General features: G+C 45.1%; 1 protein-coding gene across 2 annotated transcripts in view; it reads left to right on the top strand.

The window, feature by feature from the left end:
• Window positions 1-13,626, top strand: part of Grin2a (glutamate ionotropic receptor NMDA type subunit 2A) — a 422,636-nt gene that overhangs the window by 231,060 nt on the left and 177,950 nt on the right. For both annotated transcript variants that reach the window (XM_059270019.1, XM_059270020.1), the window contains exon 2: window positions 317-909. In XM_059270019.1, the coding sequence (XP_059126002.1) occupies window positions 317-909 (593 nt within the window). The remainder of the gene's footprint in view (window positions 1-316; window positions 910-13,626) is intronic.

A 13,626-nucleotide genomic window follows, 5' to 3' on the forward strand; every position in this document is an offset into this window, starting at 1 on the left:
TTGTTCCTCAGGAGCTGTCTACTTCGCTTTTAAACAGTCTTTTACTGGTTTGTAACTTGCCGTATCAGCTTGGCTCCAGGAATCCACCTGTCTCTCTTTTTTAATGTGGTTTCTGGGGATCAAACACAGGTACTCGTGATTACATGACAAGCTTTTACCAACCGAGTCATGCCCCAAGTTCTTCAGAAGTGTTTAGTATGAGTTGATGTTTTTCTCTGGTTTTGGGAAAAGGGCATCTCTAAGTCTACAGAGACAGACCACACTGCACAGCCTCTGGCCTCACCCCCTGCTTTTCTGTCTTCTTATCTGTTGGCAGGATCCGACGTCCACATTCTTCCAGTTTGGAGCGTCCATCCAGCAGCAAGCCACGGTTATGCTGAAGATCATGCAGGATTATGACTGGCATGTCTTCTCCCTGGTGACCACCATCTTCCCTGGCTACAGGGACTTCATCAGCTTCATCAAGACAACAGTGGACAACAGCTTTGTGGGCTGGGACATGCAGAACGTGATCACACTGGACACTTCCTTCGAGGATGCCAAGACACAGGTCCAGCTGAAGAAGATCCATTCTTCTGTCATCTTACTATACTGTTCCAAAGATGAGGCTGTCCTCATCTTGAGTGAGGCTCGCTCGCTCGGCCTCACCGGCTATGACTTCTTCTGGATTGTCCCCAGTTTGGTCTCTGGGAACACAGAGCTCATCCCCAAAGAGTTCCCATCAGGACTCATTTCAGTCTCCTACGATGACTGGGACTACAGCCTGGAGGCGAGAGTGAGGGATGGTCTTGGGATCCTAACCACTGCCGCATCTTCCATGTTGGAGAAATTCTCCTACATCCCTGAGGCCAAGACCAGCTGCTATGGGCAGGCAGAGAAGCCAGAGACCCCTCATCACACTCTGCACCAGTAAGAAAGGGCTCTTTTGTTGTCTCCCAAAGATGGGTCAGAATTTTGTTGCTTATAAATGTTTGGGTTCACAGTCATTGATGAAAGTATAGACTTGACACACAGAATGTATATATTTACTTGGAGGAAGTTTGTTTTGATTTTATGCTCATTTCTATTTTCCTCTCTTCCCATCACACTTTAAAAATAATAAGTAACATAATGCTATTTTTTGGAGCAGAATTTTATTATATAGCCACGGCTATTTTGGAACTTGCTATGTAGCCCAGGCTGGCCTCCATCTTACAACTCTTCTGTAAACTCCAGAGTGTTGAGTTTACAAGTAATGCTGTAATACCTAGCTAATAATAATATATTTTAGTGGCTTTCTGCATCTTGCTTTTGTTTTCTTTACTCAAAACATACCTTGGAAACGTCCACTTGAGAATTCCCTTCTTTCTCTTTCTCTTTCTCTTCCTCCCTTTCTCACATCAATCTTTCTATCTATCTATCTATCTATCTATCTATCTATCTATCTATCTATCCATCCATCCATCCATCTATCTATCTATCTATCTATCTATCTATCTATCTATCTATCTATCTATCTATCCATCCACTTATCCATCCATCCATCCATCCATCCATCATCTATCTATCTATCTATCTATCTATCTATCTATCTATCTATCTTATCCATCCATCTATCTATCTATCTATCTATCTATCTATCTATCTATCTATCTATCTATCTATCTATCTATCTATCCATCCATCCATCCATCCATCCATCCATCCATCCATCCATCCATCCATCTATCTATCTATCTATCTATCTATCTATCTATCTATCTATCTATCTATCTATCTATCTATCTATCTATCTTATCCATCCATCTATCTATCTATCTATCTATCTATCTATCTATCTATCTATCTATCTATCTATCCATCCATCCATCCATCCATCCATCCATCCATCCATCTATCTATCTATCTATCTATCTATCTATCTATCTATCTATTATCTATTTATATGTCAGGTAGACTCTTTGTAATATCCATGCCACATTCTTCCATAGTCATACACCATGATTTATTTATTCACTCTTTACATTCATGAGAATTCAGGTTTTTTTCCCAAATGTTTTTTTTTCCCATTAGAGGTTCTGCTATCTCTTTTTGCCTGTGTGCAACTGATTGTCTAGAACTTGTTCTAAGAAGTAGGACTTGGGGATCAACGTGGGCATCTTTAAGTATCCATTGTCAAACTACTCTACAAAACAATGGCACCAATTTATATTCACACGAGAGTTTGTGGAATCATATGATATCTCACATCCTCAGCAGCTTGGCCTGATTTGGGAAAATTGTCCACACTGATGCTCCTGGTCTCCGGCTGAGTCTGAATTTCTTTTCTTCTTATATAGCAAGAATCTTTGTAGGTCATTGGAGATCTTGGCAATCATCACTCTTAAAGCTACATTCCATTTTGCCATATGCCTGTAGCATAATTTATTTAATTGACCCATCATGGTGGGCATTTGAGTTAAATTTTATGTTTCTGGGAAGTGTCATTATTCTTTGTGGCCCATCATCATGGCTCAGCTGCTAAGATTTAGAATTATTATTCAGACACCCATTCTGCATGTTTTTGCCTGATGTTTGATGATGTAATACGTGCTGCTGCATTCCTCATATAATGAGCAGTGTGGTACTGTGATTAAAGACTAGGCTGGGAAGTGATGCTGTTCATGTTCAAATCCTGTCTCCTGCCAGGTGGCAGTAGTGCACGCCTTTAATCCCAGCACTTGGGAGGCAGAGCCAAGCGGATCTCTGTGAGCTCGAGGACAGCCTGGTCTACAGAGCGAGACCCAGGACAGGCACCAAAACTACACAGAGAAACCCTGTCTTGAAAAAACAAAACAAAATAAAACAAACAAACAACCGCCCCCCTCCCCCCCCAAAAAAAAACAAAAAAGAAAGAAAGAAAGTCCTGTCTCCTTCACATTCTACAGGACATAGGCAATCACTTTACCTTTCTGGGTCTCAAGTGCTTGTCATAAAGTGGTAATAATGTCCCCTGCTTTCTATGTTGGTTATTTTCAAATGTTAGCATGTATTGAGACATCTGGAAGGGCTTGGTAAGGTTCTGGGTCTGCACTTGGAATTTTTATTGTATTAGTAGGTCTGGAGTGAGATCATAGAATTGATATTCTAACAAGTTCCTAGATGGTGATGATATTGCTGCTATGGGGGCTGTTCTTTGAAAATCAAGGTTGTGGGGGGTTGTAATGAATATGAAAAGAGGGGATATGATATGTGAGAAGTGATGTTTCTTATGTGCTGATACCTGCTGACCATTCAATAAGAATCAGAGTTATCAATAAGTGTGGCACCATCCAAGATTGTAGTCAACGGGCCCTGTTGGCTGCCTGCAGAGTACTGCCATTCTAAAACATCTCTGGAAGACTGTGAGTTTGAATCTGCTACCTTCCAGAGTTTACCTCTGAAACAGGACCAGAGGGGTGTGTGTGTGTCTGTATCGGTATGCACATGCCATGCCTGCATTTGGGGAGTCAGAGCACAATGTCAGCTGTCAGTCATCACCTCCACCTTGTTTGAGACAGTATCTCATTATTTTCCCACTGTGGTGCCGGGATAGATGGCCTAAAAGCTTTTGTGCACAGTCCTGGCTCCATCCTCCATCTTTCAGTGGGATGAGAGATCCTCACATTGTGTCCTTTTATGTGTGTTCTGGGAAATTGAATGTAAGTGCTCAAAATTGTGAGACAAGTACTTTAACCTACTGAGCCATCTTCCTAGCCCACGATGTACTTCTTCATAACTAACGTACACCTGAGAAAAATGGATTGTTGAATTACGAAACCAAGCTCCTTTGACAATGGCCCCCATCCTATTTCTAGATAGCCTCATTTAGCATGCTAAATAATCATCCACGTATCAGGAAAGAACTCGGATAACTCAGTGTGGACATGGGAGTTTCTTAGGAAGTCAGGCTTGCTGCCAGCCTAAGACAAGGGCTGAGCTAATGAATTCACATTCACTTTAATAAGATGTGCCCTGCAGCTGGCAGACTTAGAAATCTATTATTTTGTGGGAAACATAACTCAATTGTAAGGCAATTGAAATGTAATATATATAGGAAAAGGAATTTGAGCGGGATAATTGCCAAGACATTCAGATTCCTTTCCAGGGACCACCCTAGATTCCATTCTTTAAGGAGCGAAAACAACAAACCCCGAGGCTGTGAAGTGTGGCTGTACTGGCTCCTTTAGATGTATCCGCTTCGTCAATGGCATCTCCACCCCAGAGAAGAAACACACCAGGCACAGTAGTGTGGTACCCACTGCCCCTGGAGAGAAACGGCTCGCCATCCACACGCGGGTGGTGGCGGTGACTGTGAGGCCGGGTAGTGGCTCCCAGTGGCTCCATCCTTCTCTCCTTGCCACACTCCTCTTCCCTACAGTGCTCCTCACAGGCACCTCAGCAAGGAAAGAGTGGAGCCCTGCTGGGTTGCCCTTGTTACACCCCAAAGGAAGTAACTGAGAAGAACTGAGGGCCCTATATCCTTCTGGCTCTCAGCTGTCATTGCTCACACCTAGAAAATCCTGTGAGGGCTCCTGGAATACACAGTGAAGTTAAGAAGTGGCTTCTGTCTCCAAAGACCATGCAGTCTGATGAAAAGAGGAGAAATTTGTCCCCAAGAATTCACTTTTTACATTTGTTTAGTGTGTGTGTGTGTGTGTGTGTGTGTGTGTGTGTGTGTGTGTGTGTATGCACCATTGTGTGCATGTACAGGTCAGGAGACAGCTTTCTGGGAGTTGGCTCTCTCCTTCCTTTACACGGGTCCCAGGGATTGAACTCAGGCCTTCAGGCTTAGCAGCAAGACTCCTTCCCCACTGCACCATCTTGCTGGCTCAAGAATTCTTTTTTTTTTTTTTTTTTTATACTGAAAAAGACAGTGAGTGGTAGAGAATATGATGATGTACTCAGCCAATACTCAACACAGAATGAGGATGGCATGTCACGTTTGTTTGAATGCTTTAACCAACAGCACATTAGTGGCAGTGTAGAAGTCCTGCTGCTGCTTCCCTTTTCAATCTTTCAAGGGGAGAGAATCCCTACAGTGAATCCAGTACATATGCAATCTGTACGTGTACTTGTATATTTTCACTAACTATACCTGTGCAACCACATGCCCAATCCACAGCTCTTTTCAATGCATCCTAGACACATCGAATGCATTCCAGTCTGCTTGGCTTTAACCTTGTATTTTCAAGATCACTGTGAAGATAATGTCATTCCAGTGCATTCATCTCAGCTGCTGTTTCTGTGTTCTACCACACCCATGCTTCACTGTTTATCTAACGATGCCTGGGTGATGGGCATTTAGGTTGCAGATAAGGACAGGCTCTGGGTATCTGAAGGCAGTGAGCAGATAAGGCTGAACTGGGTACATGAGCTTGCTCAGTGGGACTGGAGACTCTTGAGTTAGAGGTTTCTTACTTTAGTTTTTTTTATTATTATTAAATTTTCAGCTGGATAAAGCCTTAATTTGCAAAGCATCTTGAGAACAGATAGCTCTCCTTACTTCTACTGTGTAGAAGGGAAGATGGAGACAGTTTCAGCTGAATCCATACTTGCTTCTCAGGATGGCTCATTAAGAGCAGCTTTGGCCAACTGAGATCTTCTTGGGGCTATCAGGTGTTTGACTCTATGGCTCCCAAGTTCATTGATTATTATCTTAGAGTTCCTGCAGTTGAGGTACTGGAGTGATGCACTGTCACCCACGGTGTGCAAGGGGCAGCTTGCAGGGCATAGAGTGTTTCTGATCTTACCATAGACTCGTCTCTGCCCTCATGCTTTCAAATGGTGGGGTGTAGAGAAGGGGAAATGTCTCCATCTTTTAATATTTCTGGTTTTATAGAAGATACTTTGAAAAGAGCAGTCAGCATTTTCCAAAGTTCAAAAATAGCTCAGCCACGTTATGCAACCTCTTCCTTGCTGCTGCCGCAAAGTTATTAAACATCTGCTCCTTCACCAAGCATAGAGCACAGCACACGTAACTCCCAGAATGTGAGGGCAAACCATGACCTGTTTCCTGGTGTGGATCCCAGGCTCTTCATCCCAGTTCGATGCCAAGCTCTGTCCCATTCGGGAGCAGCCAGGGAGGCAGCCCAGTTAGGGGTGGGTTCCCTGGAGTCTGGGCTGCTGTGGCTTGAGCCCCTGATGTGTGTATCTCCAGACCTAAGGCTCTGGGAGAGCCTCTCAACTCTTCCACATCTACTTACTCTCTTGGAAGTCCTATGGAGATGAGGAAGGCATGTGACTGTTTGACCAGTGCCTGCACATGGACAAGCAGATTATAAATGGATGCTGTCATAAGTTGAGCAGCCCTAGTATGAAAATACAAAATCTTAAATGCTCCAAAATTTAAAACTTTAAGTGCAGGTAAGATGCCACAAGTGGAAAATTCCTCACTGAATCTCTTGGGGTCACTAAAAGGATACAGTTTTTTTCAGGCCTTGTGTTTAAGGAACATAAATGGGGCTTGGGCTAGAGCTTAGTTGGTAGAGTGTGCTTAGCGTGTAGGAAAGCCTGGGTTTCAGTTTCCAGGGAAACTTTGGTTGGTGGTAGTGCACACCTATAATCTCAGCACTTGGGAGGTAGAGGCAAGGGAATCAGGAGTTCAAGGTTATCTTTGGCTACATCGTGAGTTTGAGGCTCCCCTGGGTCTCCCTGGGAAAGAAAGGAATGATGGAAGGAAGGAAGGAAGAAAGGAAGGGAGAAAGGAAGGGAGGAAGGAAGGAAGGAAGGAAGGAAGGAAAAGAAGGAGAGAAAAGGAAGGATGACTCCAGGGTTTAGAACGTGGGTCCTGTGCCTGAGACACTGCATTATGTCTACACAAATGTCTCCACATCCGAAGAACTCTGAAAGCTGCCATCCTTCTAGCCCCGAGCATTTCTGAGATCCTCAGCCTGGACTGATGACACACAAAGAAATAAAACTGTGCACAGAGCAGATGAATCTGCTTACCACAGCCCACAAAACCGGTGTTCACACCACACAAAGCAGTGTGAGCCTTTGGCATGCTAGCACCAGTTCTCTGTGGAGGGAGAGACCCACAGCCCAGCACACGACTGTGGGGCCAGAGAGGACTGATTCTACCTTTGGTCTTCTGCAAGGTGCTCGAAGTGGAGCAAGGCAGAGTCCAGCTGGCTAGAGCAGAGGTGTGGGGGAGGGCATTCCTGGAGTGAGTGCAGCTCTTCAAAAAGACAGCAGGGTCCAATGACGAAGTGCCCTGTGGTCGGTTTCCAGGCTTCTTTTTGATAGTTTTTAGTTTGTTCTGTTGATGACTCAAGTTCTGCCCCTAGCCCCTGTGTTGTCTGTGTTGTCTCTCAGGCCACAAGTGTGGGCCCAGGTGAACTCCCTACCACACCTGGACTGTGGTTTTGTGGGCTGGAGAGAGTTACATCTGCTGTGAGTGTGCACGTGTGTCTACCTGTGCATGAGTGTGTGTATGTGGCCATGCTCACACGTTGGGAGGGGACACCTTTTGGACTCAGGGAAACAGGAGATGAGTGTTTTTCAGACCAAATCTTGTCATAGATTTATTTCAGAAGTGTGTCTGGGGGGTGGAGAAGGAGTTGTGGTTGTGTTAGGTATGTAGAGGGCTTGACTTTGAACTTATTGTGAATCTACCAATGTAATTTACCCTTTGAACACTGGCTTTTCTCCTGAAGTTGGCCAGGCCCCCTCTGTCTTTTTATCATCTCTTTCTTTTTCACACACATCTACACACATTCTCTCTGTCTCTGTCTCTGTCTGTCTCTCTGTCTCTGTCTCTCTCTATCTGTCTCTCTGTCTCTCTCTGTCTGTCTGTCTGTCTCTCTCTGTGTGTGTGTGTGTGTGTGTGTGTGTGTGTGTGTGTGTACAGAGCACTATCCATTTATATCTTTTTGCTTTTAGCAGAATTAAATGAACATTTACATGCAAAACACTTACTGTGGCTCCTGACAAGCCCGAGACTTTCTCCAGTACCCATCATGTCATCCGTTCTCATCTCACCCACCCTGTAATTTCCACTGGTCATGCTGCAAGCTATGCACAAGGCAGAGGTGAGGGAAACAGCTGTCTGTTTATCCGAATTTCATCATTTTAGGATTTATTTTGTCTTTTCATCTTGTGCCTGTGTTTGTGTCTGTGTGGGAATATGAGCACATGAGTGTAGGTGCACATGAGTGTAGGTGCACATGAGTGTAGGTGCACATGAGTGTATGTGCACATGAGTGCAGGAGCACAAGAGTGTATGAGCACATGAGTGCAGGTGCACATGAGTGCAGGAGTACATGAGTGTAGGTGCACATGAGTGCAGGAGCACAAGAGTGTATGTGCACATGAGTGCAGGAGCACATGAGTGCAGGAGCACATGAGTGGAGCTGTCTGATATAGGTGCTGGGAACTGAACTTGGGTCCTGTGCAAGAACAGGAAGCACTTTAAACTACTCAGCCATCTTTCCAGCCTCCAATTTTATTTGTTAATGACTGCCATACAACTTATGTCCTGTGGCTACTATTTTAGTTGCAGGAATGTGAGGAATTCGCATTGAAATCACTCAAGTACATCTTTAGCACAAAGGAATGGGAGAAACATTCCCTCCTGGTTTTGTAGATTAGTATTTGAAAGAAACTTAACTGACTTTCCTTGGTACTCGGCTTGCCATCTATGACCTCAACTGCAGGTCAGGCTTCTGCTGAATCAGCAGCACTCAGTTTCCCTGCCAGGACAGGGAAAGGCAGGCAGCTGAGAGAAAGCGAGTCTAACCAGTATCCAGGAACACTGACACTCCCCCTTCAGCTTTGTCTCCCAAGGAAGCAGAGGAAAGAAAGGTTTAGGGTTTAATGGCCACTGGGAGACTGCACTAAACCTGCTTGGTGTGTTTTTATTTGATAATCAGAACTCTCGCTGTTGGTTTCTTTTCAAATGCCAATGAAAGAGCCTGCTCCGTTAATTCTCTGAGCTTGACTGCAGTCAAGCTTCCCTGGGCGAATGTGATAACTCTTTGCAAATATTTATCAGTGGGATCAGCATTACCTGCACAAACATTTCTTAGTGAGCTAGCCACTCCAGAGAACAAGCTATCCCGTGGGCCTGTGCTATGTTTCTGATGATGGGGACCCTCAACTCAGGAATGGGGAAAGTGGCCTAGTAAGTCTTCAAGGGACAGATGTAATGAACACAGGGGTGGGTGCCAAGCTGAGACAAGGTATTCCGCACCAGGCTCTAAAGGCAGAGTGTGGATCTAAACAGTGCTGGCCCCGTGACCCTGCCTCTCTTGAACAAGTGGCTTAACTTCTCCATTTCCTTATCCGCAAACATGACATGACCCAGAGTACTGGAGGATGGTAGTGACGACGACGACATGCACATGAACGTCTCAGCCAAGCACTCAGGACACAGTGGGCACTCTACAGGGTACCGCTTCTTGATCTTGTCTCCCTTGGTTGTCTTGCTGGACCCAGGAGGGGCGGGTTGAGTGCTCTGGGTACCCAGCCCTGGAGCTCAGTCAACAGTCTTGTTTCAGCTCTGTCGCTCTTTGTGCCATCTTTCCTGGAACCCAGCCTTCTCTTTCTTGGCTGGAAGTCAAAAGCACCGTATGCCAACCCCGCAATGCCAGTCAATCATTTCCAATTGGCACCCAGTGAATAGCTCGACAAATGGTGGAAACTTGATGTTGGCAACTCAGAAGAAGCAGCCGTTGCCTGTGACTTTACCTTGAAGGGAAGGTGGTTTGGGTTGTTGTTGGGGGCGGGTCACACAGGAGCACAGATACTGTTCAAATTCGCCTAAGGCCAGATGTTAAGTCTTGGAACCTGCACACTTAGAAAAAAAAAAAAAGACATATGGATCCTTTTCCTTCAGGGAGAAGTACTGGAGACACTATCATTCTGAAACCTGGTCAGTTAGTAATATATAGTGATTGCTTGCTGTGACTCAGCTCAGTGAGAAGATAAAGTAAATAAAAGTACTGCCTTCATTACTCTGGGCCTTCTGGCAGAGTGCATATCGGGAGTGGGAGGTCTCAATGTGTAAGCACAGAGACCAGCTAGGAGGCGATGGCAGAGGTGGCGACTTAGTGGGAGTTGTAGCTCTGCTTTCAAAAGGAAGTGACTCACCTAGTGCATGCTGGGTACCACGTTAACGAGGCCTGATGAACAATGACGTTATGAAAAGAGACAGTAACCACTTTTTTAGACCCGTGCAGCTTGGTGGATGGTTACATCTTTTACTAAACACGGAAAAGAAGCATTGGGTAGGTAGGAATCAGAGATAGTGTACATTTCAGAAATGCTGAATTGAATATACTTTTGAAAGATTCAAGTGAAAATCTCAAGTAGGCAATTCAAAAGGAGTGTCTCAACTCACACCAAAGATACAATGCACAGGGTTTGAGATTATTGGTGGCCCTTACAGTCCCCAAATTGAGTGAGATTGCTGTGGTATTTTGAGTGAGAAATGTTCCTGTAAACTCAGGTGCTTATACACTCTGTCTCCAGCTGGTGGTGCTGTCTGGGGAGGTTGTAGACCTGCAGGAGGCGGAGCCTTGCTGGAGGAAGTGAGTCACTGGAGGTACACCTTAAGGTTTAAAAGCCTGGCCCTATTTCCTGCCTGCTTTCTGCCTCCTGACTATGTACTGTGTGACCAGCTGTCTGTTTCTGCAGCCTCTCCTTCCCACCACAGTGGACTGTGTCCTTAAACTGTAAGACAAAATAACCTTTCCCCCAGTAAGTGGCTACTTCTTAGGTATTTGTTCAGAACAATGAGAAAACAACTAATACAGTCGCCTAGGGGGAAATGAGAAATAGGAGGATGCGGGTTCAAGTTGAGAGGAGCCTGAATATTAATTAGTGCGAAGAGAAGGAGAGACAGTGGTAGACTGTGGCTTCCAGCTGTGCCTGTTCTTGTGGGTATGCTGGCTTCATGTCCGACGCTGTCCTGGAGCCTGGTGGGTATTTGTAACATCTACTAGGTGCTCCACATTGAGGCAGGTACTGTGACCCTTTCAAAGATGTCTTAACTGTGGCCACTGATGATATATCTGGCTTACCACAACCTAGCAGAATCACACCAGGAATTTTAATCAGTACTTGGAGGAAGTAAAACGTCCCAGGTGGTGAACTATCGGACTGCTCTTCTAGCAGTGAGTCCTTTGAGTCATAGGCAGTCAATCCCATATTGTACTGAGCCTGAGCGAGGATGCAGATGGCAAGCCACGTGCTTGATCTGGATTGATGAGGAGGTGAGAGGCTGTGGAATTGGAGAGGGATGAGGCGATAGTTCCGGAAAGGGAAACAATCTCTGGATTTGTTTCATTGTGGAAGTGATTTGGAAAGCAATTGACACTCCATGAAGCGGCCACATTAAATATCCTTGCTATGGAAAGAGGAGGAAGGTGTGGCTGAGTGCAAAGAGGCAGTGTGCAGGTTGCCCCTGAGTGGGTATCCTGGAACCCTTTTGTTTACACATGTGCTTCCTCCCGTGCAGGGCGGAGACCCTCCCTGTCCCAGCCAGGTGGGGGAGCTAGAGAGCTAGGCTGGGTGTCCTCACCGGTTCTCTGTCCTTGTCCCTGGCTTCTCTGCTCCCTCTTCTTGCTGTCACTTGGATGCTGCCTGCTGCAGGTGCCTCTGAGCCCTTGTCCAGCTCCTGGTGACACAGAGCCTGGCATGGATCCCAGGAATGGAAGACTCACTGTCAGGCCCAATGACACTGGCTGCATGCGTGGGCAGGGTAGGCCAGCCACATTTCTACCACAGCCCCGAAGTTTGGTGAATGAGCTGACAGATCTGCCGAGGTCTGGTGTGTTGTCCAAATCAGCACAGTTCCTGAGAGCCACCTCATTTTGTCAAGTCTTGGCTAGCCACAAGAATAAACCATACTGCTCAGTTTCTCACAAGGTAGCAAACAGCTCTTTGAGAAGAGCTCACTTCCTCTACATTTTTACCACTAGTAGTAAAAAGAACTTCTAAAAATTTAATTAATGCATCATTATGTGTGAGGGAGGTACAGAGACTTCATTCCGCACATTTCATCAGGTAGTGTATATATCTATACAGATGATGTAATAGGAGTGTGAATGTGTCCTAATGAGACCGCCATGAACTCACTGGCTGCTTCCCTATATGCCAGTGAGTTCTAACGCATTCCCTTCAAGTTTTAGATGTGAGTTAGAATGTTTTCTCCTTTAGGCAATATCCTTTTAACTCAATCGATATAGTGGATTATTTCACATAAGGGAAATTCCAGACGTGTATGGATTTCACATGCAGTGTGATCAAGGTTCTGGATCTTTGGTGAGAGTCAACTTTTTCCTCTAGCTGGATTTTTTTTCTATTACTTTTAAGTTTTCTGCGAACAATACCTGAGGTAACTTTCGTTCAAGGCCAGTGATGTTTCCATCTTTGGGACAACATTGTGAAAGTGCTACTCATTGGCTGGTTTAATTCTGGCCCCCTCACTCAGCCGTTGACAAGGCTGACAGACATAGTTAAATTGAATCAGAACATCTGTTGCTGGGACAGGGCTGAACATCCCCCAAAGCACACAGGTTCATATGGAAGGCATGGGAATATATATATATATATATATATTCAAAGGTTGCAGACTTACCTATATTCTCACTCTCCCCGCCTCCCCTGTGTGTGTGTGTGTGTGTGTGTGTGTGTGTGTGTGTGTGTGTGTGTGTACTTATATAAGTCCCAGTGATTAAGAATGCTGGAGCTGGAAAGATGGCTCAGTGGTTTAGAGCACTAGCTGTTCTTGGAAAAGACCCAGGTTTGATTCCCAGTGCCCACATGGCGGTTCACAACCATTCCTAACTCCAGTTCCAGGGGATCCGATGCCCTCTTCTGTACTCCATGGGCATCTGAAATGCACATGGTATACAGACATACATGCAGGCAAAACACACATACACATAAAAAAAGGAATTCCAAGATTTTGCAGACATTGTGTAACATCTTGAAACATACAAAGGGCTGCTGACAATGATCCTATGTCCTTGTTTGGTGATGGTCAACTGGAAATTTGGAATGGCTGCCACTCTTATCTGGGAAGGATCTCCCCAGGGGACCTTAGTTCCCACCAACTTCCCTCATTCATAGTACCTCTATGGCTTTTTTAAGCATTTTGTTTTTTCAAAAATGTACTAGTAAGATAGCTCGGTATGTACAGTGCTTATTTCAGAAGCATGAAGACCTGAGTTTGATCCCCAGAACCCACATTTTAAAAAAATGCCAGGCATGATGGTGTGCACTTGTAATCCCAGTGCTGGGGAGCCAGAGAGAGCAAGTCCTTGGGACCTGCTGCCCAGCCAGCCTAGCCTCCCAGATGAGCTCCAGGCCGATGAGGAACTCTGTCTCAAAAAGAAGCAAACAATCAATCAAAACAAAAAAACAAATAAAAATAGGATGCTGGCTGAGGAATGACCACTGAGGTTGTTCCTTAGCTACCACGTGCTGTGCTCATGTGTATCTGAACACACACACACACACACACACACACACACACACACACACACGAATATACTTATTATATTACTTTTATTGTTGTTTAAGTATCGATCATCATTACCTAAACACGACCAGAATGACTGATCCCTGGCAGACACTAAGATGAGTGATGACAGGAAGTTTTATGCTGTTTTATTTTGCATG

The sequence above is a fragment of the Peromyscus eremicus genome, chromosome 8a (assembly GCF_949786415.1).
Source record: "Peromyscus eremicus chromosome 8a, PerEre_H2_v1, whole genome shotgun sequence".
NCBI lineage: Eukaryota > Metazoa > Chordata > Mammalia > Rodentia > Cricetidae > Peromyscus > Peromyscus eremicus.